Source organism: Saimiri boliviensis, chromosome 14 (genome assembly GCF_048565385.1).
Source record: "Saimiri boliviensis isolate mSaiBol1 chromosome 14, mSaiBol1.pri, whole genome shotgun sequence".
Lineage (NCBI taxonomy): Eukaryota > Metazoa > Chordata > Mammalia > Primates > Cebidae > Saimiri > Saimiri boliviensis.
The window spans coordinates 91,812,854-91,838,524 of NC_133462.1; the positions used below are offsets into that span (position 1 = coordinate 91,812,854).

Sequence of the window (25,671 nt, forward strand, 5' to 3'; positions counted from 1 at the left end):
AGTTTGATGTTCAGCAAGCTATAATTGTGCCACTGCACTCTAGCTTGAGTGACAGTGAGACCTTGTCTAAACAGGAGAAAAGTGATCCTCCCATCTCAGTCCCCTAAGTAGCTGGGACTACAGGAATGTGCCACCACGTCCAGCTAATTTTTCGCATTTTTGGTAGAGACGAGGTTTTGCCATGTTGCCCAGGCTGGTCTTGAACTCCTGGGCTCCAATAGTCTACCTGCCTCAGCCTCCAAAATTGTTGGAATTATAGGCGTGGGCCACTGCATGCCAGCCTGGAGACATAGATTATCAGTAGACACTCCATGGATGAAGACTCAGAATTTCTTTTCACTTTGTTCAGATTACCAGAAGAAAATGATTTCTTTCTTGTCAAGTCACATAAAACAATTTGCTATTAACCTACCTATGAAAGGCCTGGCATGGTAGCTCAGGCCTGTAATCCCAGCACATTGAGAGGCGGAGGTGAGTGGATCGCTTGAGCCCGGGGCTTTGAGACCAGCCTGAGCAACGTAGTGAGTCCTCATCTCTACAAAATACAAAGTTAGCCAGGTGTGGTGGAATGCGCCTGTAGTCCCAGCTACTTAGAAGGCTGCTTAGCGTGGGAGGTAGAGGCTTCGGTGGGCCTTGATTGTGTCACTGCACTCCAGCCTGGGTGACAGATGAGACCCTGCAGGAAGGGAAGGGTGGGGAAGGGAGGGGAAGAGAGGGGAGGGGTGGGGGGAGGGGAGGGGAGGTTTCCTAAATCCTGCCCTTAAACTGAAGAAATTGTATCAGTGTCTTCTAATGTTAGCTATCAGTTCCACAGCAGGCAGAGAAGAAAACCAAACGGAAAGAGCCACTTGGACAGAGGAGGTAGACCAGATCTGCTACATTGCTTGGCATTCAGGGAAAACGCAAAGTCACAAGGCATAAATCCAAACCATCCAGAAAAGCTCCTTGTGCCCTTGATCAGCACCCAGTTGGTCTCCCAGAGAACACTGTAGGGATTCCTTTTTTTTTTTTTTTTTTTTTTTTGAGACAGGGTTTCACTCTCATTGCCCAGGCTGGAGCGCAGTGGCGAGATCTTAGCTCACCACACTCTATGCCTCCTGGGTTCAACTAATTCTCCTGCATGAGCCTCCTGAGTAGCTGGGACTACAGGCAGGCTTGTGCCACCATGCATGATTAATTTTGTATTTTTAGTAGTGACGGCTTTTCTCCATTTGGTCAGGGTGGTCTCGAACTCCCGACCTCCGGTAATCCGCCAGCTTCGGCCTCCCAAAGTGCTGGGATTACAGGCATGAGCCACTGTGCCCAGCCTACGGCAGGGATTCTGAAATCATCACAAGTGGTTTTTATTCAGCTCCAGCTGGATATAGATACAAGAATCAAGAATTTGTCCTGTAGGTGTATGATGAGTCGCTTCTTCCTAAGCTGAGACCAAGCAGGCAAAGGCACACCTGTTCAAAGCTGAGATTCTGTTAAACAATAACCAGTGTGACTCATGACGTTCCTCCAGATGTCTGAAGACTCCCAGGGGCGAAAGGCCCGGACTGAAAGGCCTGGCGGTTGTCCCAAAGCCACACTGGATTATTGCAGTTTCCAGCTGCTCAGATTGAAACTGCCCAGGTCAAAGAGTTCTAGGAGCAGTGCAGTGACCCTTTAACAACACGTTAATTTCACCTGCATCTTCCAAACTCTGTGAATTTTTTTTTTTCTTTTCAAGAACACGAAAAAAAATCTCAGAACAATCAAAAAATCGCAGCAACTACTTTTTATCCTGCATTACGGCTCGTGCCAGACTCTGTGGAAGCGTCTAATATGCTACATCAACTCTGTTAGTATCTGCAAGGAAGTATCATTGTTCTTATTTGACAAATGAAAAAGCTGAGCCCCAGAGAGGGTAAGTAATTTGCTCGAGTCCACACAGCTAACAAGTGGCAAAGATAGCATCTGAATTCAGGATGGGTTGGCCTGAATACCCATGATCTCTGCACTCAGTGCAGACCTTCATACTTACATGCAGGGTTACGATGCGCTTCATCAGGCAAGAAGTCTCTACCGACACAGGATTTTTTTGAGGACTAACTAAGAAAACATAAGTAAGCACCCAGCCTGTTGCCTGACATACATTAGGAACTCAGTAAATGCTTACTTTGTTTTAAAATCGTTACCCTACATTCTGGAGAATGCACCACTGACCGGGCAGGCAGACAATGCTTTCTCTACGGAGTTTTTAGTGGGTTCTGGGGACAACTATTATGTATTTGAAAATAGCAACACTCACATGGTTCCGTAGTAAATCAGTTGGCCAAGTTAAAAATAGATTCTAAACATAGCAAGAGCAGAAATTTAATCTAAGATACCAAGTCATGGAAAGCAGCTGACAACATGGAAAGCAGTGGTTGCAACAGAGAAAAGGAAGCGCAGGCATAAGCCGAGGATGCGTTTGGATGAGATCATCCAACCTCCATTTCAGGCTTCCTCCGTTCTTCGTTTATAGCAGAAAACACACACACATGCATATGTGCATATGTATATATAGTCATGCAAATAAATTAAGAGGACACATTCCTATCTATCTGCAATAGCACCATTTACAAACCTATGAACGCTGAGGTTCTGGTACTGATTAACGCATGCTAGAGGCACTGCACAATATGCAGTTCCTTAACATTTTTAGATGGAAAAGAGAGGCTGGTTAATGTTTAAAATATTTGGGGTGCAGGCTGGGTGCTGTGGCTCACACCTGTCATCCCAGCACTGTGGGAGGCTGAGGTGGGTGGATCATCTGAGGTCAGGTGTTCGAGACCAGCCTGGCCAACATGGTGAAACCCCGTCTCTACTAAAAACACAAAAATTAGCAGGGTGTGCTGGCACAGACCTGTAATCCCAGCTACTCGGGAGGCTGAGGCAGGAGACTTGCTCCAACCCAGGAGGCAGAGGTTGCAGTGAGCCAAGATGGCGCCACTGCACTCCAGCCTGGGTGACAGGCTGGTAGATAACTAGAAAGAATGGGGACAGAAGCGACCTTCATAACGGTTCCCTCTGTGCTCAGTAAACGTACAGTGGCAGCCTTAGAAAGTTGGGTAAATGGTGCCATTCTGCCATTTGAAACCCCCGGAGCTGGTATGGCAGATAAAACCGCAATCACTGTGCCAAGGACTCAGGAAAGGCACGGAGCTTCGGCTCTCCTTCAGCCTCCCACTTTTAAACTGCTGTTCGGAGCCCACAATTACTTTTCTCTCAGTTGCTAGGGTGGGTGCTTCAGCTGTGGGTGTGACTATTTAGGGAGGAAGCCATGAAATGTGTATCCTTAAATCACATCATCTTATTCCATGTACTTGAAGAAGAGAATGACTGAGGGATGTCTATTATAAATTGAAGTAATGGCATACCACATCCAACAAACCTTTCCATAAGATACAAACATAAAAGCAGATACATTATAAATATAAAAGAAGAACCATACGGAGAAGATCAGCGTGGTCCCTGAGCAAGGATGACACATGAATTCATGAAGCATTCCATATTTTTAAAAACACCAAAACAGGCCGGGGGCGGTGGCTCACGCCTGTAATCTCAGCACCTGGGGAGGCCAAGGTGGGTGGATCATCTAATGTCAGGAGTTTGAGACCAACCTGGCCAACATGGCGAAACCCCGTCTCTACTACAAATACAAAAGTAGCTGGGCATGTTGGCACATGCCTGTAATACCAGCTACTCAGGAGGCTGAGGCAGGATAATCGCTTGAACCTGGGAGGCAGAGGTTGCAGTGAGCCGAGACCTCACCACTGCACTCCAGCCTGGGTGACAGAGCAAGACACTGTCTTAAAAAAAATAATAATATTTTAAAAATAATTTTAAAAAGCCCACCAAAATAACACCAAAAAAGCCTACAGAAAGACTTACGGCACAATTGATAATTTAGGAGCAATAACTTTGTCCTTAAAAAAAAAAAAAGCTGGGTCAGGCGCAGTGGCTCAAGCCTGTAATCCCAGCACTTTGGGAGGCCGAGGCGGGTGGATCACGAGGTAAAGAGATCGAGACCATCCTGGTCAACATGGTGAAACCCCGTCTCTACTAAAAATACAAAACATTAGCTGGGCATGGTGGCACGTGCCTGTAATCCCAGCTACTCGGGAGGCTGAGGCAGGAGAATTGCCTGAACCCAGGAGGCGGAGGTTGCGGTGAGCCGAGATCGCGCCATTGCACTCCAGCCTGGGTAACAAGAGCGAAACTCTGTCTCAAAAAAAAAAAAATAAAAAAAATAAAAAAATAAAAAAATAAAGAAGAGGAAGAAAGAGAAAGAGGAAGAGGGAGAGAGGATGGGGGTATTGCTTTATTGCCCGGGCTAGAATGCAGTCTAAATATGGGTATGCCTATAATTGTCCTTAATAATGGAGACGTGAAAGAAAATGAGGGAAGAGAGTAACAAACAAGGAGCCAACCAACATTTTGTTTAAATTTCTAAGTTGATATGATGTGGTACTGATGAGTGTATATTTTGTGTATTTAAAGTGGAGAGTTCTATAAATGTTAATTACGTTTACTTGTTCCAGATCTGAGTTCAGGTCCTGGATATTGTTGTTAATTTTCTGTCTCATTGATCTGTCTAATGTTAATGTTGAAGTCTCCCACTATTATTGTGTGGGAGTCTAAGTCTATTAGTCTTGTATGTCTGCGTATTCCCGTATTGGGTGCGTATATATTTAGCATCTTTAGCTCTTCTTGTTGTTGCATTGATCCTTTTATTATTATATAATGTCCTTCTTTGCTTCTTTTGATCTTTGTTGCTTTAACAACTATTTTATCAAAGGCAAAAATTGTAACTTCTGCTTTTTATTTATATATTTTAGCTCTCTGGTTGGTTGGTAAATCTTTCTCCATCCCTTGTTTTGAGTCTTTGTGTATCCTTGAATATGAGATGGGTCTGGATGCAGCATACTGATGGGTTTTAGTTTTTTATTCAAATTGCCTGTCTGTCTTTGGATTGGGGGATTTAGTCAATTTAAATTTAGAATTAATAATGATATATTTGAGTTTAATACTGCCATTTAATATTAGCTGGCTGTTTTGCCCATTAGTTGATGTAAATTCTTCATTATATTGATGCTCTTTTTGGTATTTTTTAGAAAGGCTGACACTGGTTGTTCCTTTCTATGTGTAATGGTTCTTTCAGAAGCTCTTGTAAAGCAGGCCTGGTGATGATGAATTCTCTGAGTGCTTGCTTGTTCACAAAAAACTTTATTTTTCCTTCACTTATGAAGCTTAGTTTGGCTGGATGTGAAATTCTGGGTTGAAAGTTCTTTTCTTTAAGGATGTTGAATATTGGTCCCCACTCTCTTCTGGCTTGTAGGGTTTCTGCTGAGAGATCTGCTGTAAGTCTGATAGGCTTCCCTTTGTGGGTAACCTGACCTTTCTCTCTGGCTGCCCTTAGTATTTTCTCCTTCATTTCAACCCTGGTGAATCTGACGATTATGTGCCTTGGAGTTGCTCTTCTTGAGGAATATCTTTTTTTTTTTTTTGAGACGGAGTTTCGCTCTTGTTACCCAGGCTGGAGTGCAATGGCACGATCTCGGCTCACCGCAACCTCCGCCTCCTGGGTTCAGGCAATTCTCCTGCCTCAGCCTCCTGAGTAGCTGGGATTATAGGCACGCGCCACCACGCCCAGCTAACTTTTTGTATTTTTAGTAGAGACGGGGTTTCACCATGTTGACCAGGTTGGTCTCGATCTCTCGACCTTGTGATCCACCCGCCTCGGCCTCCCAAAGTGCTGGGATTACAGGCTTGAGCCACCACGCCCGGCCCTTGAGGAATATCTTTGTGGTGTTCTCTGTATTACTTGGAGTTGAATATTATCCTGCCTTACTAGGTTGGGAAAATTTTCCTGAATAATATCCTGAAGCGTATTTTCCAGCTTGGATTCATTCTCTTCGTCACATTCAGGTACACCTATCAAACGTAGATTAGGTATTTTCACATAGTCCCATATTTCTTGGAGACTTTGCTCGTTCCTTTTTAACCTTTTTTCTCTAAACTTGTCTTCTTGTTTTATTTCATTGAGTTGGTCTTCGACCTCTGATATCCTTTCTTCTGCTTGATCAATTCGGCTGTTAAAACTTGTGCAAGGCCGGGCGCGGTGGCTCAAGCCTGTAATCCCAGCACTTTGGGAGGCCGAGGCGGGTGGATCACGAGGTCAAGAGATCGAGACCATCCTGGTCAACATGGTGAAACCCCGTCTCTACTAAAAATACAAAAAATTAGCTGGGCATGGTGGCGCATGCCTGTAATTCCAGCTACTCAGGAGGCTGAGGCAGGAGAATTGCCTGAACCCAGGAGGCGGAGGTTGCGGTGAGCCGAGATGGCGCCATTGCACTCCAGCCTGGGCGACAAGAGCGAAACTCCGTCTCAAAAAAAAAAAAAAAACTTGTGCATACTTCACGAAGTTCTCGTATTGTGTTTTTCAGCTCCATCAATTCACTTATATTCCTCTCTAAATTGTGTATTCTTCTTAACATTTTGTCAAACCTTGTTTCAAAGTTCTTAGATTCTTTGGATTGGGTTAGAACAAGTTCTTTTAATTCACAGAAGTTTCTCATTATCCACATTTTGAAGCCTGCTTCTGTAATTGGAACACACTCGTTCTCCATCAAGCCTTGTTCCGTTGCTGATGAGGAACTGGGATCCCCTGCTGAGGGAGAGGCGTTCTGATCTTGGGTATTCTCAGCCTTTTTTGGCTGTTTTCTTCCCTTCCTTGTAGATTTATCCATCTGTGGTCTTTGTATTCACTGTCTTTGCAATTGGGCTTCTGAGTGGACGTCCGACTTATTGATTCTCAGCGCCGAAATCTGAGCAACCCACTGCGCCGACTCAATCAGCGGCGTTAAGATTGATGGTGCTTTTCTGACGCTGCACCAAGAACCGACGCTCCGAGGCGCCGGCAAAACCGCCTCGCCGGTCACAAGAGTCGCGCTGGCGACCCGTGGGGCTCCTCCGCTGGGAATCTCCTGGTGCGTGAGCAACAAGAATTCACGTGAAGGTGTGGCGTCCTCTCGTTCTTCGCGCTTTCACTGGGAGCTACAATCCCAAGCTGCTAGTGATCAGCCATCTTTTTTTAAAACCTCTTTTCTTGAGTAGTTCTTTACAGCAATTCGAGAACGAACTAATACACTTTACTTCTTTTCTCTCTCTCTCTCTCTCTCTCTCTCTCTCTCTCTCTCTCTCTCTCTCTCGCTGTCTCCTTCCAGGCTGGAAGGCAGATCATTCCAGTGGTGGCATGATCATACTCACTGCAGCCTCAAACTCCTGGTCTCAGGCCACCCTACTGCCTTGGCCTCCCAAAGCGCTGGGACTGCGTGTGTAAGCCACTGCACCTCGCCACCCTTTCCTTCTGATTTTTGTCAGGGCCATGTTGCTTGTACTATTAGATACCAACGTTTTCTTTAATTTGACATAAATGGAACAATTTTTTAAATGTAGTTTCATCTTAAGCAATGATATTTATGAAATCTGGGTTTGAGGCAGATTTTTAAATATACCTTAAAATAAAAACAACTATATAAATAAATAGAAATTGTCAGCTGCATAAAATACCCTTCCACTCACTTTGGAAAACAAGGGATTAATCAATTAATAGCATTTTGAACTGGAAAGGTCTCTTTTAGATTTTCTAATCCAACCCAGAATTCCGGAGTTAAGAGATTCAGCCAGAGTCATCAGGGGAGGGAAGACACAGGAGCAGAACGTCGGTCTACAGCTTAGCGTTGCAAGGCCAGTGGCTTCTTTACTGTGTTCACTTGCAAATCATGACCCCAACTAGCTGCACAGCTGTTTACACGTAAGCATTCCTATCAAGTGCAGTAAGGTTAGTTTGGGTATAAATGGTGTCAAAGTAATTCTTCTGTTGGTAGCTCATAAGTCTGAGTGCTTAAGCTCACTAAAATACTTATTTTCTTGTTTGCCAAAGCAATAGCTGTCTTCAATTTTTTAAATATTATCAAATAAACTGGATTCAGTGGTGTGTGTGCCTGTAGTCCCCCCTACTCAGGAGGCTGAAGTGGGAGGATTGCCTGACACCTGAAGGTCAAGACTGCACCCACACATACGTACGTGTGTGTGTGTGCCTGTGTTATAGAATTGAAAGAATGGGATTACACTGATTTATTTACTGATTGATTTAATTTTTTTTTCAGAGAAGGGGGCCTCACTCTGTCGCCCAGGCTGGAGTGCAGTGTTGTGATCTTCGCTCACTGCAACCTCTGTCTCCCGGGTTCAAGTGATTCTCCTGCCTCAGCCTCCCACATAGCTGGCATTACAAGTGCATGCCATGTGTCCGGCTAATTTTTTGTATTTTTATTAGAGACAGGGTTTTGCTATGTTGGCCTGGCTGATCTCGAACTCCTGACCTCGTGATCACCCGCCTCGGCCTCCCAAAGTGCTGGGGTTACAGGTGTGAGCCACTGTGCCTGGCCTACACTAATTTAAAATGTTCATAGTAGGGGACACTGGTGGGGAGGCAGGCGGAAAGGAGGCGTGGGGAACTCTACCTTTTGCTTAATTATTTTGAAAACCTAAAAGTGCTCTGAAAATAAAGTCTAATGATAGAAACAAAGGTAGAATGATAGTGACGTATAGTCCTCTTTAAAAACAGGATTGCGTCTCGCCGAGATCTCTCATCTACTTCATTTTAGCAGTAGTGTGTTTCTACGGACTGTTAGGAAGCATGAAGGACCAGGTGCCGTCAGGGTGGGACTGTTTAGACCAAATATGGTTTAGTAAAGACAAGAAAGCACAGTAGATCTGGAGGGCATGTGGGTGTCTAAGGCCTGGATCGGAGTGAAGTTTGCCCTTAACGTTATCAAGACAGTGATCCTATTTAACCTTTTTGATCCTCAAATTCTATTAGTGTTATTACTGGGCGATACTTATGGAGAATAGGACAATGATCATCCTAAGATTGCAAAGCAGAAGTGTTAAGTGGTAAAAACGTCATACTCATTTCAAAGAAATGGAAGCATAGAGGTCTAACCTTCCTAAGTGACACTGGAGCAAAAACAGAAATAACATCAGGAGTCTAGGGCCCCGGCTTTCCCAGCGTGCTGTTCATTGTTAAAGTGATCATTAAAAAATAATAATACAGCCGGGCGCGGTGGCTCAAGCCTGTAATCCCAGCACTTTGGGAGGCTGAGGCGGGTGGATCATGAGGTCGAGAGATCGAGACCATCCTGGTCAACATGGTGAAACCCCGTCTCTACTAAAAATACAAAAAAATTAGCTGGGCATGGTGGCACGTGCCTGTAATCCCAGCTACTCGGGAGGCTGAGGCAGGAGAATTGCCTGAACCCAGGAGGCGGAGGTTGCGGTGAGCCGAGATCGCGCCATCGCACTCCAGCCTGGGTAACAAGAGCGAAACTCTGTCTCAAAAAAAAAAAAAAAAAAATACAAGCTGGGCGCGGTGGCTCAAGCCTGTAATCCCAGCACTTTGGGAGGCTGAGGCGGGCGGATCATGAGGTCAAGAGATCGAGACCATCCTGGTCACCATGTTGAAACCCCGTCTCTACTAAAAATACAAAACATTAGCTGGGCATGGTGGCGTGTGCCTGTAATCCCAGCTACTCAGGAGGCTGAGGCAGGAGAATTGCCTGAACCCAGAAGGCGGAGGTTGCGGTGAGCCGAGATCGCGCCATTGCACTCCAGCCTGGGTAACAAGAGCGAAACTCCGTCTCAAAAAAAAAAAAAAAAAAATAATAATAATAATAATAATACAAAGAAAGACAGGGTCACAGTCTTCTGAACACTCAAATTTTCAAGAGAAAGCCATTAAAAAGAAGCTATACATGGCCAGGTACGGTGGCTCATGCCTGTAATCCCAGCACTTTGGGAGGCTAAGGTGGGTGGATCACGAGGTCATGAGTTCAAGACCATCCTGGCCAACATGGTGAAACCCCGTTGCTGCTAAAAATACAAAAATTAGCCAAGTGTGGTGGCGTGCACCTGTAATCCCAGCTACTCATGAGGCTGAGGCAAGAGAATCACTTGAACCCAGGAGGCAGAGATTGCAGTAAGCTGAGATCGCACCACTGCGCTTTAGCCTGCCGACAGAGTGAGACTCTATCAAAAAAAAAAAAAAAAAAAAAAAAAAAAAAGAAGCTATAGATGAGCTTCAATCCTGCATAGCCATGGTTTTTTTTAAGATCATTCAGGGAAGGTTTTGTGTTTGTTGCCATTAATTTTTTAAAGTCTTAAATTATTGGTTATATCTCTAAAAAAACGTGGTATTTGTCCAAATCATATAACAACATGAAAAAGTTTTAAAATCAAGGCCAAAAAATGAGGTACTAGGTTTAGTTATTTGGTTGGAAATGAACCATAATTAGTATGACATTTCTAGTTAATCTTCTACTTAAAGTCTATGAATTCAAAGGCCTTGAGACCCACTTAAGGCACCGAAATAAAATAACTTGGTGAATAAACTTAGCCAAATTGCTTAAATCCATAGTCCCTTGCTCTTTACAAATAGGAGTAACCCCCCACTTGTCTCCTGGGAAAGACACTATGAGTCTATTCTGATGAGAGTTCTACAGCATTTTGGATTGTCAGTTGATAGTTTTCTTTCTTTCTTTCTTTCTTTTTTTTTTTTGTCAGTTGATAATCTTCAAAACAGGTAGATACAAGCCACTGCTGGGTGTGCTGTGGGCATGGTGAAGGCGCCGCCTCTGTGCTATGCACCATCTGAAGGAGGATGTCGCATTGGCGGGTGAGTATTTCAAGTTTGTGGGTCATTTTTACCAGCTCCAGAAGGACCTCAGCAACCACAGAAGCAGCTCTCATGTTTGTGTGCTCTGTGTGGCACCCAGAAGACAGTCCTGTACCTGGGAAGTAGGTGCTCCGGAAGCATTTTCTGAATGCTGAGTGAATCATCCCCCTCCAAGCATGGAGAGGGAGGCTGAAATGAACAAGAGCCCCCGGGAGTTTGTGCCTGCCTTCCTTTTACTACTCGGTGAGGAATGATTGATTACAAATATGTAAAAAGAAAAGGCCGGGGGCGGTGGCTCATGCTTGTAATCCCAGCACTTTGGGAGGGCGAGGCGGGTGGATCACAAGGTCAAGAGATGGAGATCATCCTGGCCAACATGGTGAAATCTTGTGTCAGGCTGGGCGTGGTGGCTCACGCCTGTAATCCAAGCACTTTGGAGGCCAAGGCGGGAGGATCACCTGAAATTGGGAGTTCAAGACCAGCCTATGGTGAAACCTCATCTTAAAAAAAAAAAAAAAAAAGAAACCCTGTCTCTACTAAAAATGCAAAAATTAGCCAGGCGTGGTGGCACATGCTTGTAGTTTCAGCTACTCGGAAGGCTGAGGCAGGAGAATCGCCTGAACCTGGAAGGTGGAGGTTGCAGTGAGCTGAGATCATGCCATGGCACTCCAGCCTAGGCAACGAGCAAGACTCCATCTCAAAAAAAAAAGAAAGAAATGAGAGGGACTAGAGAATGAAGTAAACCCTTCAACAGTTAACTAGCTGTCCCTTGGCTTGAATTCCCCATGCCCCAAATGCAACTGACTTTTCCCTTCCATCCAAGGCTTCCTAAAAATAACTTCCTTTTTTAACCTCTCTCTCCTGTCACCACCATTCATTTCCAGATCTCACACCTTCCCTTACCTCCTTGAAAATATAGCTGACCTGAAAAAAAAGCGGCGGGGGGTAAGGTTGGGGAAGAATATAGAGAAAAGCCCACAAAACCTTGAAGATTTTCACCGTCGTATGTTTGCAGAACATTGCTTAGTGATGTTCTCTGTTGAGAATGGGGCTGCAGCTGCTTGTTCTCGGGCAGTTACGAGGTAACGTGGAACTTCAGCGAGGAGTTAGTTTCCAACTCATGAGAATGTTTAGTCTCGACCGACTGTTATTCTCAAGCATTGTATTAAGTGTAAGTGGCCACACTCCAAGCCTACACGGTCAAGGTCAGGTCCTGCACTGAGTCATTTTCTGCTCAATTTCTTTTCCTTGCCCCACCTATACAGTAACCTTTTAAAAACATAAGATACAAGGTTTCAAGCCAGGCGAGGTGGCTCACACCTGTAATCCCAGAACTTTGGGAGGCCGAGGCGGGCGAACCACAAGGTCAGGAGTTTGAGATCAGCCTGACCAACATGGTGAAACCCTGTATCTACTAAAAATACAAAAATTAGCTGAGTGTGGTGACATGCACCTGTAATCCCAGCTACTAGGGAGGCTGAGGCAGGAGAATAGCTTGAACTCGGGAGGTGGAGGTTGCAGTGAGCCTAGATTACGCCATTGTACTCCAGCATGGGCGACAGAGCAAGACTGTGTCTCAAAACAAACAAAGTCTCACTCTGTCACACAGCAAGATCATTAACCTCAAACTCCTGGCTTCAAGCAATCCTCCTGCCTCTCAGCCTCCCAAAGAAGGCATGAACTACCATGTCTGTTGAATTTTCTGCTCAATTTTTTTTTTTTCTTAGAGATGGGGTTTCACCATGTTGGCCAGGCTGATCTCGAACTCCTGACCTCAAGTGATCCACCTGCCTCGGCCTCCCAAAGTGCTGGGATTACAGGCTTGAATCACTGTGCCCGGCCTCAATTTTAAAGCTCAAAATAGTACTGTAATTACCCATAATATAAAACATAGTACAAATTCACTTTTTACTACTTATCTGCTTTGTTGATTATATTTTGCAATTTAAAAATCCACATACTGCTGGACACACTGGCTCACAGCTGTAATCCTAACACTTCGGGAGGCCAAGGCAGGCAGATCACCTGAGATCAGGAGTTTGAGACCAACCAGCCTGGCCAACATGGCGAAACCCTGTCTCTTCTAAAAATACATAAATTAGCCGGGCGTGGTGGCAGGTGCCTGTAATCCCAGCTACTTGGAAGGCTGAGGCAGGAGAATCGCTTGAACACGGGAGGTGGAGGTTGCAGTGAATCGAGACTGCACACTGCACTCCAGCCTGGGCGAAGGAATGAGACTCTGTCTCAAAAAAATAAAAAAATAAAAATAAAAATCCACATACTGTATACATGTATCTATAACTATTTATTCAGAGCCAGGCTATTTGTCCTTTGTCCCATGAGAGCCTCATGGACTACCATTCATCTGGGGAAAGTCTGGGAAGGAAAATTAACTCTAGCCCTGGCAGGACTGGAATGGCTGGGTGACAGAGGAGGCACATGTGCCATGTGCCAGGCATACCGTCTTACCATCTCAGAGGAACTCAAGAACTTTCTGCATCAGGAGCCATGCTTGTAAAAATTTTCTAAAATTCCAGACCCTTTACAGTATTTCTGCTTACTAATTGTATTATCCCATTTCTTTCCCCATAGTTCAGAAGTAAAACTCTTTAACTAGAAAAAATAAAAATACATGAGACTGTGGTGGTGGCTCACACCTATCATCCCGGCACTTTGGGAGGCGGAGGCGGGTGGATCATCTGAGGTCGGGAGTTCGGGATCAGCCTGACCAACATGGAGAAACCCCGTCTCTACTAAAAATACAAAATTAGCCAGGTGCGGTGGTGTGCACGTGTAATTCCTGTTCCCCGGGAAGCTGAGGCATGAGAATTGCTTGAACCCAGGAGGCAGAGATTTCAGTGGGCCGAGATTGCACCACTGCACTCTAGTCTGAGTGACAGAGTGAGACTGTCTCAAAAAAAAAAAAAAAAAAAAGTGCCGAATCATCTTCTTATCTCCATTTTACAGATGGAGAAACTGAGGTTACAGAGAGGAAGTACCATGTCCAAAGTCTTCTAGCTAATGAGTAGTGGACTGAGATTCAATCCTGGACCCCTTTACCTCCTAAGACCATTTATTTGTTCTATATTATCTCCTGATGTAAATGTTAACATAAATGAAACCTAATTTCAAAGATTTATTTTTGGAGCTGAAACTAACAAAACATTCCACCATCAATTAACAGCATGTTTTTACACTTTTCCTCTATTTTTACATATGAGGAGGAAGAGGATGTGTGAGCAATCATGAACATGTATTGAATCTTTGGATCAGCTATCACTCTTCATCCTGAAGGTCTTATTTTCAACGAATAAAGACCAGAGACTTAGCAAAAGTTGCTTGGTAATAAGTGTGCCTGCAAAATGCTGCTTGGGACAGGAAGTGTTTATAAGTAATGAGTTATATAGTGACTTGCTGTGTCAAAGCCTGTTTTACAGAGAAACAAAAAGAAACACGTGCTTTTGAGAGAAACGGGGCCAGGGTGTGATTTTCCCAAACCCTTTAAGAGCTGTGGTTGCAAACTGCCCACAAATGCTCCCATCTGGGCTTCCTGCGCCGGGTCTCCCTGGAAAGGCCGAACGAGGTTTGGTGCTGAAAATGATCTCGTCCAGGGCCAAGAATTTAACACAATTAAACTTCCCTGTCCTGACTGAGAGGCCTGAAACCTAAAGCTGTAGAAAGGCGGGAAGCAAAGAGAGGAATGAAGGTGAGAGCCCTTACGAGGTCACGGCAGAAGCGTCAGTGCTGCCTGTACTCCGGCCTTCCAAAGCCAGCATTTGGCCAGACGTTCCGTTTCACTCTTTGTCTTTCCGGACAAGGACAGAGTACATGCCATTATCTGGTCTCTAAGAGTCTCTGCCAGACGCTTGGGTTGATATTTTGAAGCAGTAAAAAAGAGAGAAAAGCAGAGCGAGAGGTGACTCATTCTGTGGAGGATGTTTGCCCTTAACATTCTTCTCTAAATATTTGGGTTATTAAAAGGATCTAACCATATTTTATTTTATAAAGAAGCAGAAAAACATGGTGATGGCCAGGCCCAGTGGCTCATGCCTATAATTCTCAGTGCTTTGGGAGGCTGAGGTAGGAGGATTGCTTGAGGTCAGGAGTTTAAAACCAGTCAGGGCAACATAGGGAGACCCCGTCTTTACAAAAAAATAAAAGATTAGTTGGGCATGGTTAATCCTTGTTAGCCCACAAGTAGTCCCAGCTACCCAGGAGGCTGAAGTGGGAGGATGACTTGAGACCCGGAGGTTGAGGCTGCAGTGAGACTGAACTCCAGCATGAGCAACGGAGCAAGACTTTATCTTAAACAAACAAAACACAATGACTCTGAAATCAGAACTAGATTCCTAGCCAGCTCTCTTATTTAACTGGCTGCGAGCTTTAAGCCAGACATTATGTGAAGATGTAGTATTTTTATCTGTAAAACAGGAATACTGATACTAATACAAAGTACCTCATGCAGCTTAATAAAGAAGAACTACTTTTATTATTGTAACTCTGTAATGAAAGGATGTCCGTATTCTGTTGTATTCTGATAAGGATTTCCTTTTGAGATCATAAGCTCAGGGACTCATCTATGGGGGGGGGGTGTCTTCTATGAAGGGCTGGACATTTTTGACGTTGATCATTCAGGGCAGGCGTGTACCCTCAGGAAACTGGAATTAGACCAGAGAAGTAACTGCCTCCCTCTCATTGTCCTGCATCTACAGCTCAACAAATCTAGACAGGCTTAAGGGCCCTCCTGAATAGAGAGGTGGAAACGGAAGACAGGAAGGGGCCATAAATGGAAGATGATAAGCTGTATGGGGTAAATGAGATTGCACGTCATACGGGCAGCAGATTACAGCAGTGAAGAGTAGAGACCCTGGGGTCCGACCATCTCCCATGGTGCATTGGAATCATCAGAAAAGCAAACTCGCCAAGTGGAAGGTGAATTTTAGGACAGAGGTGGGGTTTGACCTCTGAGTGCTCCTTCCTAAGTGGAATGGGGGCTTATTTCAAGAGATTTCCCTGCAAATTATTTCAACTTTTCAGTTTTCAGTTACATCTATTGCATCTTGTGAAAATGCTAAAATAGGCAGTTTTGACATTGTTATTTCTATTTTTATGCGTTTACTAAGTTTTAAAGAGATTACATGACTTGACCAGGATCATGAGATTAGTAAATGGCAATGCTCAGGGAAAATGCAGTTTTCTTTTTTCTTAAATTATTCCCAGATCTCCATACTAGGAAAATAAGCATGGCGTGAAGGTTTTTAGACTATCATTTGCGTTACTCACACCACCTGCCCTTTCCACTTCACTCACATCTTAGCGAACTGAGTGAATTGCCTTCGAAACAGTTTCTGTGTTTCTTATCATTGACGGCTGCCTGAACAGATTTAACTCACTATACATTCAAGCATGCGAAATGACATAACTTGTACATATCCATCTGGCTCCGCAGAGTAATTAATCAAATAAGTGTCATTGCCTCAAACTATGTGCTTGCTTTTCTGATTTAGCCCTAAGTTTATATATCCATGGGTGGGATCAAAATGATTTTCCAATTCTAAATTTCTGAAAATCACTATGAGATGTGTAAGTGAAAACATGCTTCAGCAGCATACAGTATTACAAGTTATTCAAGCTACAGCTCAGAAGCAAAACATATATATATTTTTTTGTGACGGAGTCTCCCTCTTGCCCAGGCTGAAGTGCAGTGGCACGATCTTGGCTCACTGCAATCTCTGCCTCCCAAGTTCAAGTGATTCTTCTGCCTCAGCCTCCCGAGTAGCTGGGACTACAGGCACACACTACTATGCCTGGCTAATTTTTGTATTTTTAGTACAGACAGGGTTTCATCATATTGGCCGGGCTGGTCTCGAACTCCTGACTTCATGATCTGCCAACCTCTGCCTCTCAAAGTACTGGGATTACGGACATGAGCCATGTGCCTGGCTGCAAAATATATTCTAAGGAATAAAAATGATTGTAGTTAATTTTCCATAGTCCAAAGCAAGCTAATGATATTTCAGGAGTTAAAAGTGTAATATAATCATCGGTCAGGTTTCTACAATGAAAGAGAGTTGAAAGGAGTCAAATATCAGCATAATGCAGATGATGTACTCACCGGCATTGTGAGCCTTTTTTTTTTTTTTTTTTTTTTTTTTTTTTTAAAGATGGGGTTTCACCGTGATGGCCAGGCTGATCTTGAACTCCTGACCTCAGGTGATCCATCCACCTTGGCCTGCCAAAGTGCTAGGATTACAGGCGTGAGCCACCGTGCCCAGCTGTGAGCCTTTATTTTGTTATTTGGATAACCATTTTCATCTTGTGTAAACTTTTCCAGAATTATATGCTTTTATGTCTAATCAAATTATTAGGCAGTTGAAAAGTATGTATAGGCCAGGCGCGGTGGCTCAGGCCTATAATCCCAGGACTTTGGGAGGCCGAGGCGGGTGGATCACAAGTTCAAGAGATCGAGACCATCCTGGTCAACACGGTGAAACCCCGTCTCTACTGAAATACAAAAAAAAAATTAGCTGGGCATGGTGGCACATGGCTGTAATCCCAGCTACTCAGGAGGCTGAGGCAGGAGAATTGCCTGAACCCAGGAGGCGGAGGTTGCGGTGAGCCAAGATCGCACCATTGAACTCCAGCCTGGGTAACAAGAGCGAAACTCGTCTCAAAAAAAAAAAAAAAAAAAGTATGTATAAAGCACCTAATATGTGCCCCGATTAGGCTAGGCACTGTGGGCATATAAAAGAGGTTTATAGGCCGGGTATGGTGTCTCACGCCTGTAATCCCAGCACTTTGGGAGGCCAAGGTGGGCAGATCTTGAGGTCAGGAGTTCAAGACCAGCCTGGCTAACATAATGAAACCCCATTTCTACTAAAAATACAAAAATTAGCCGGGCATGGTGGTGCCCACCTATAGTCCCAGCTACTAGGAAGACTGAGGCAGGATAATCACTTGAACCCAGAGGCAGAGCTTGTGGTGAGCCAATATCGTGCCACTGCACTTGTCTGGGCAACAGAGTGAGACTCCATTTCAGAAAAAAAAAATGAGAGGGGGAGTTTATAAAGGTGTAAGCTCCTATCTTCAAACCTTAGTGGGGTGGAGGGATAGGGGGGTTAATTAACATACCTTAAATGTTTTTTTACTCACCCACACCTAAAGAAACAATATTGTTTTAAATGTGTTGTAGGAGTTCAGAGAAATAAAGATTAATGTGGTTTGGAATAAATTAAATAATAAAAAGCTTTGCTGAATACCGTTAGTTTAAAAAATATAAAATATAAGGGGGTTTGCAGAGAAATCTGTTCAACTCTTAAAATAATAGTTTTTAATCTGTACATGTTTATATAAGAATTCCATTTTATGATGATAGAATATATTTGCTGGGAGGAAAAAAAGGATTCCATTTTATTAACATGAACTACCACTACTTTTGTTTTTGAGATGGAGTTTCATTCTTGTTGCCCAGACTGGAGTGCAATGGTGCAGTCTCGGCTCACTGCAACCTCCGCCTACAGGATTCAAGCAATTCTCCTGTCTCAGCCTCCCGAGTAGCTGGGATTACAGGCATCTGCCACCATGCCTGGCTAATTTTGTATTTTTTTTTTTTTTTACTAGAGACAGGGCTTCTCCATATTGGCCAGGCTGGTCTTGAACTCCCGACCTCAGGCAATCCACCGCCTTGGCCTCCCAAAGTGCTGGGATTACGGGCGTGAGCCACTGCACCTGGCACCAGTACTTTTTTTTTTTTTTTTTTTTTCATTTTCTCCACTTGACATCTGACTTTTTTTTTTTTTTTTTTTGAGATGGAGTCTTGCTCTGTCGTCTGGACGGGCGTGTAGTGATGGAACTCGGCTCACTGCAACCTCTGCCTCCCGGGTTCAAGCAATTCCTCTGCTTCAGCCTTCGGAGTAGCTGGGATTATAGGTGTGAAACACCACACCTGGCTACTTTTTGTATTTTTAGTTGAGATGGGGTTTTACCGTGTTGGCCAAGCTGGTCCTGAATTCCTGACCTCAGATCATCCACCCGCTTCAGCCTCCCGAAGTGCTGAGATTATGTGTGAGCCACCTCGCCTGGCCCAGTACTATTACTGATGCAAAAATATAATGTAAAAGGAAAATCTGTCTTAACATAAGTGCTAAATCTAGGTCTTTAAAAAAGTCACTGAGAAGACTAACTCTTAATTTTTAAGACATGTATTATTGCAAACAGGAAAATTGTGCTAGACACTGGGGACATATGAATGAATAAAGCTGTTTCTGTCCTCAAAAGGTTACCATTTGGTAGGTGGAAGCAAGTGAAGGAACAAAGTCACTGCAAATAAGTGTGGGAGGCTCTGCGAGTGTGAGGACACACAGGAAAAGGTTGAGAGGAAAAGAAAACTTCAAGGAGTAGGTGACTTCAAGAAAGTCATCCTGGCCAGGCACGGTGGCTCACACCTCATCCTAGAACTTTGGGAGGCACAGGCAGGCAGCAGATCGCTTGAGCTTAGGAGTTTGAGACCAGCCTAGGCAACACGGAGAAATCCTATCTACAAAAAATACAAAAACTAGGCTGGGTGTGGTGACTCACACCTGTGACCCCAAGGCGGGCAGATCACCTGAGGTTGGGAGTTTGAGACCAGCCTGACCAACATGGTGAAACCCTGTCTCAAACCAAACCAAACCAAACCAAACACTAGCTAGGCATGGTGGTGAGCACCTCTCCTCCCAGCTACTTGGGAGGCTGAGCTGGGAGGGTCACTTGAGACCAGGAGGCAGAAATTGCAGTGAGCAGAGATGGCACCACTACACTCCATTCTGGGTGACAGAGCGGGACCCTGTCTCGGAAAAACAAAAGACAAAAAAAAAAACAAAAGGTCATTCTGCAAGGACAGCCAGGAGGCGACAATGTGTGGTCTGTGGGAGGGTGAATGTTGGCAGGAGAAAAGAGCAGGGAAAGGCATTCCAGAAAAAGGAAACTGTGAACAGCACAGGAAAAAGCAGTGAATTGTAAGCCTGAGACCAACCTCAGGGTTCCTACACTTATTTCAAAGCCCTTCATTACCCATATGGAGAGAGGGAGTCTTTAAATACAAGTATTTAGATCATATCGACTATGAGATTTAGATAAATGAATGCTAATAATTATTTTTCGTCATTTTTGGTGTTAAAAGTTTATTGTACAAGATTGCACTCGTTTTAAGTATCTTCTAACGTGAGCCATTTTGCAATGAATCAGTTATTTATATTCAATTTCTAACGTGAGCCATTTTGTGATAATCCGGTTATTTATATTCAGTTTCAACTCAATATTGAATTCATATTCTGTTCAAGTTATTCAATTCAATTTCAATTTGGTGCCGATCACAGGATCAAATGGGTATCTTCTACAGAAAAAATACGTCATTTTAATAAAGAAAAATATAGTCAGTTTCAGGATTTCTTGAGAGATTATAGAACCAGAATAAAAGCATTCAAACTGTTAAGTCATTAAATACGAGTACCTTGTATTTTGAAGGCCTTTTAAAATGTACAGTTAATAGCTTATAAATTGCTTTTACATAACATAGGCACTGAAATACCATTTAAGATTAGTTTGAAAATAGGTGTTCATTTGAACCGTATCATTCAGCATTTTATTCAAAGCTCTTTATAAAAGGAAAACATTTCAGTATAGTAAACTTATCATGAAAATCAAAAATTTAACCTCATGCTCTATCTGCAAACTTTCCGGAAAACAGGATTTGAAACTTCCATTCTAAGGCTCACAGGCGGCCCCGTCCCGTTTCAGCGGAGCACGTTTCGCGGCAGGGAACACTGAGCACAGCGTGGGCACGTGTTTGTTGCTGGGAGAACCTCGTTTCGGATTCGAAGGCGCAGCCTTGACGCCGCGCTGCTTGCGCCTGTTTTTCTCCGGCGGTTTCTCTCCTCGAGTAACGCCGCTCGAACGGCCCCGGTGTCCCCTCGCCCGGCCCGGGTTTGCCGTCGAGCCCTCGGCCGCCCTAGGGGAGCCGCGGCAGGCGCGGGCGGGTCGTCGCCCCCGTGGGAGCCCAGACACAGCTCCGCCCCACCTTCGCCCGGCGCCCCGGCGGCCTTTCCGGCTCCGCAGTGAGCAACAAGCACCGAGCGCGCCGCGTCGCACCCACAGGGCGGGGGGCGGGGAACGGGGCGGCCGGGGCCGGGCGGCGCGAGGGCCGCGGCGGGAAGCCGGGACGCCGGGACGGGGCGCGCGCCCGGAGCCCCCGCCCCGCCCCAGGTCTGCCTCCCCCGCGGCTCGGGCGGCCCCTCCTCCCGGCCGGGCTGGCCGCGGGGCGCTGAGCGGGCCGGGACCCCGCGGCCGAGGCTGTCGTTGGGCATCTCCCCGGCGGCCGGGCCCGCAGCAAGATGGCGGACGAGAAGGACAGGGAAGGTAAGGCAGGGGCGCGGGGAGCCGCCGCCCTCGCCGCCCGCCGCCCGCCGCGACCCCGGGCTGCCGGGAGAAGCGCCGGCCGGGGGTGGGCCGTCGTCCGTGTGGAGTCCCCGCCGCAGGGACCGGGTGGCCCGAGGAGGGGCCCGCCCAGCAGGGGCAGCCGCGCTCCGCCCCGCCTCTCCCCGCTCCCTCCCCCTTTCCCTCCTCCCCCACTTCCCTCCCCCCTCCTCTTCCCCTCCCTTCCCCCCTCCTCCTCTTCCCCTCCCTTCCCCCCTTCTCTTCCCCCTCCTCCCTCCCCCTCCCCCTTTCCCCTCCCTTCCCCCTCCCTCCCCCTCCCTTCCCCCCTCCCTCCCCCTCCTCCCTCCCCCTCCCCCCTCCCTCCCCCTCCCCCCCTCCCTCCCTCCCCCTCCCTCCCCCTCCTCCCTCCCCTTTCCCCTCCCTCCCCCTCCTCCCCCCTCCCCTCCCCCTCCCCCCCCCCGCCGCGTCCTCCTTCCCCTCCCTCGAAGGCGCGGCCTGGGCTCCGGCGCGGGGTGCAGCGGAGGCGCCGCCGGGGGCTGCTGATAATGGCGTCGTTGTTCAGGGCCGCGGGGAAGCCGCCGCCGCCGCCCCCTCGGGGGCTCCCGGTGCCGCAGGCGCCACGCCCGTAGCTGTCCCGGCTGTGGGCCCCGGGGGCGGCCGCGTGAGGACGCGTTGGGCCGCCGGAATTTGGCGGGATCCTGTTGGCGCCGAAACCCCGCCCTGGCGCAGCCCGATGGCGTTCGCCGCCACCATTTTGTCTTCTTAACGAGGACGCGGGAGGACGGGCCGGAGGTCACGGAAAACACGGACAGGCCCTTTGGGAGGCCGAGGCGGGTGCATCACGAGGTCGAGGGATCGAGACCATCCTGGCCAACGTGGTGAAACCCCGTCTCTAGTAAAATCACAAAAACATGAGCTGGGCATGGCGGCGCGCGCCTGTGATCCCAGCCACTCCGGAGGCTGAGGCGGGAGAATGGCCGAACCCGGGAGGCGGAGGCGGCGGTGAGCCGAGATGGCGCCGTTGCACTCCAGCCTGGGCAACGAGAGCGAAACTCCGTCTTAAAAAAACAAAACAAAACACACACAAAAAAGGAGACACGGACATGCACCCACAGGGCAAGCCTAATAAAGACGAAACGCCGAAACCCGCGGGGACCGCGGCCCCGCCGTGCGCCGGGGCGGGGGCCTCTCCCGGGTCCGCGGGGGCCGCCCGCAGACGCGCTGTGCGCGCCGGGGCGCGGGGCCGCCGGACCGAGAGCGAGCCGTCCGCGTGCGGCCTGCGCCGGGGCGCCCGCGGGCGGTGACGTTTGCCGGCCGGACCGTTCGCGTCGTTTTCGGTTCATGGCATCGTCTACGAGACGATCAAAACCCGATCCCCGGTTCCCATGACGGGACCGACTCAAAAACGGCTGCGTTTGGTAGGTGGCAAAGTCACCAAGACAAAACAACGTCCAAACACCCGTGAAACGGTGACAGCGGTGACGTGCAGACGTCGTCCTCTGTTTCCCGTCTCCAGTGCTCAGAACTCCGTCTCAGGCCGTTTTTCTCAGCGCGGAGCCTCGCGCGGTCAGGTTAACCGCGAATAAACGCACCCTGAGCCGTTTAGTCCCTTGCCAGGGTGATCACAGAAAGCAGGCGGCGAGCAGGATGCTGTGCCAGCGTCCGCCTATGGATAGCAAGAATCCTCTGATTTTATGTAATATGAATCGGAGAAGCCAAGGTGATTTTATAGATATTACCTTACGAAGATGCCCTTACAAAGAAAAGATTACTTTTAAGACTTCACCAGAAAAATGAATAAATTATCTTTGTTCTTTATTTAAAAAAAAAAAAAAAAAAGGAAAACCATTAAGAGAGAAACTAGAAGGGTAATTATGGATATTTGTGTTTTTTTCTTTTGTGACCGAGTAGCCAGATACTTGTTTTCTTAAAAAAGACTTGGTTAGGTCAGCATGAGACAAAAACACGAGTATGATACTAATAAAATATTTATCGTTTTTAAAAAATAGATTGAGAGCTTTCCTGATTTTTCAACTTTTGAACAACGTTTTTCTATTTAAGAAACATTCAGAGAAACAGTTCTGTCGATAACTCATAGAAGAAGTAGTGACTATTAAAAGCTGGATGCCATTCATTCAGAATCCATATGTTTAATGCCATGATGTAGGTAAGGCATTTCCTTAGAACTTTAGAAGATACAAAAATGAAAAAGACATTGCCTTTGCTCCCGAGAAAGGTGACATCACTAAGGGAGATGAGATATATCCAAATGGGAGGGAATAGTTAACTGGGCTTCGTGGACTCCGTGCCAACCACTGTGTTAGGTGTGTATCTTTGTAGTCTGTGGACAGCAGCCTGGACATCGCTGGCTGCCCCCGACCTAGTGAATCAAAGTCTTCATTTTAACGTATCTGTAGGTGGTTTGTATGTACATTAAAGTTCGGGAAGCACTCATATGGCATATCTCATTTATGGTTAACAGTTTTATGAATTAACTAATTGCAGTTTGAAGGGTATGATGAAATAAAGGCATTTTGTCAGAGGATAAAATAAGTAGAGACTCACTTTGGTGATAAGAGTTTTTATGGAAATAGTTCATTACTATATTTGATTTTCAGCTACTGTATTTTGAATTTTCATAAATTACATCTAACCAATTAATCTGAATTGATTAAGTTTTGAGGATTCACTCAGCTAAACTCATAAGAGACTGATGTGCAAACCCGAATGATTTATTAGTTTAAATAGTGGTATATACATTGACCTGAAGGCTGATTTTGGTAATGTAATATACTGTTTTATGGGTGCTAAGCTTTGGGTAGTGTGAATTTATATTTCAGAAGTCATTTAATGACTATGGAATCACACAAAAGAAAGGATAATTTTGAAGGATATGTTCATTGCCCTGTAAGTTCCAAAAGGTCAGGGACTATTTCTGATCTGTTAATACTGAGTATTGTTCAGAGTGCTTGGCACATGGTAGGTAATCAGTAAATATTTTTTGAATTCAGAACATTTGAATTAATCAAAGACAGCTTATGTTTTAACCAAAGTGCTGGGATTACAGGCATGAGTCACTGTGCCCAGCCTAAAATCACTTTTTTAACTGAAAGAAGAATGTTTGAAATGGGATAAGAAAAATTATTTTTGAAGTTTTATTATTTCTCCAAAGTTTCCTCAGCCAGAACATTTTTTGTTTTGTTCTTTCTTTTCCGTCTGTTTTGTCAGTTTAAATGGAGAATCAATGTCTTTGGCTCCTTAAATCTTATTGTTTCTGTCTCTTAGAGAATTTTTTTTTTTTTTTTTTTTTTTTGAGACAGAGTTTCGCTCTTGTTACCCAGGCTGGAGTGCAATGGCGCGATCTCGGCTCACCGCAACCTCCGTCTCCTGGGTTCAGGCAATTCTCCTGCCTCAGCCTCCTGAGTAGCTGGGATTACAGGCACATGCCACCATGCCCAGCTAATTTTTTGTATTTTTAGTAGAGACGGGGTTTCACCATGTTGACCAGGATGGTCTCGATCTCTTGACCTTGTGATCCACCCGCCTCGGCCTCCCAAAGTGCTGGGATTACAGGCTTGAGCCACCGCGCCCGGCCTAGAGAATTTTATATAGGCCTGCAAGGATCTGTTTGTAATTAGATTCACGTCTAGGAAGCAAACTGCTTAGGTATCAAATTGTAACTTTTGGCAACCAGTGAGCTTTGCAAACTATGTTAACTTTTCAGTAAGCTGTAGATATTAAAAGCTCAGGCTAGGGTCTTCTATTTTTGTTTGTATTGAAATATTCTTTGTTACTTTGCATGCTTTGATAACATTGCTTGACAAAGTGCCTCTAATTCAGTTGTTGACTCCTGGATGGAAGAGGTTTCACAAGGTTTGTGGTTTTGTTTTGGATTTCCTTCATTGTGCCACTCTTTTGAAAACCCAACATTTGGAAATATAAAGTAAAAAACAAATTACAAGTGCATATTACTTTACAAAAAAGGTTCTCTTAAATAATTTTTTTTTTTTTTTTTAAGCCAGCGTCTTGCTGTGTTGCCCAGGATGGAATGTAGTGGTGCAGTCATGGCTCACAGCAGCCTCGACCTCCTGGGCTTAAGCGATCCCCTCCCTCCTCAGCTTCCCAAGTAGCTGGGGCTACAGACACAAGCCACTATGCCCAACGATTTTTTTTTTTTTTTTTTTTTAATTTGTAGGGATAGGGTTTCACAGTGTTGGCTAGGCTGGTCTCAAACTCTTGAGCTCAAGCTCTGCCTGCCTCGGCGTCCCAAAGTGCTGGGATTACAGGCATGAGCCACCTTGCCGGGTCTGATAGTAACTGTTGATAGTGTAGAGTGTAGTCTGTGGGATAGTACAAAGGTTGAGCTTTGAAGTAAGACCTGAATTGGAATCCCATCTTTCCCAAGCGCTAATGATCTGATCTTAGCAGAGATGCCGAACCTAAGGAGCTTCAGGTTCTTCAGATGTAAAGTGGGGATAATGATGCCTGTTTCAAAATGTTGTAATGGGAAC

At 45.7% G+C, this 25,671-nt stretch overlaps 1 protein-coding gene and 1 non-coding gene across 6 annotated transcripts in view; both read left to right on the forward strand.

The window, feature by feature from the left end:
• Window positions 1-25,671, forward strand: part of DRC8 (dynein regulatory complex subunit 8) — a 135,918-nt gene that overhangs the window by 22,076 nt on the left and 88,171 nt on the right. For 2 of the 5 annotated variants that reach the window (XM_074385673.1, XM_074385670.1), the window contains exon 1: window positions 21,064-21,142. Coding sequence is in view for 3 of the 5 variants with exons in the window: in XM_074385671.1 (XP_074241772.1) it covers window positions 10,714-10,747 (34 nt within the window). In the remaining 2 variants the exon portion in view is untranslated. Of the gene's footprint in view, window positions 1-1,714; window positions 1,892-10,635; window positions 10,748-21,036; window positions 21,143-25,671 lie in introns of those variants that run through there. The other 3 variants (XM_074385671.1, XM_074385672.1, XM_039464293.2) reach the window with 3 other exon arrangements.
• LOC120362111 (U6 spliceosomal RNA) lies at window positions 3,420-3,525 on the forward strand. Its single transcript, XR_005578106.1, has one exon. It is a non-coding gene; the product is annotated as a U6 spliceosomal RNA (small nuclear RNA).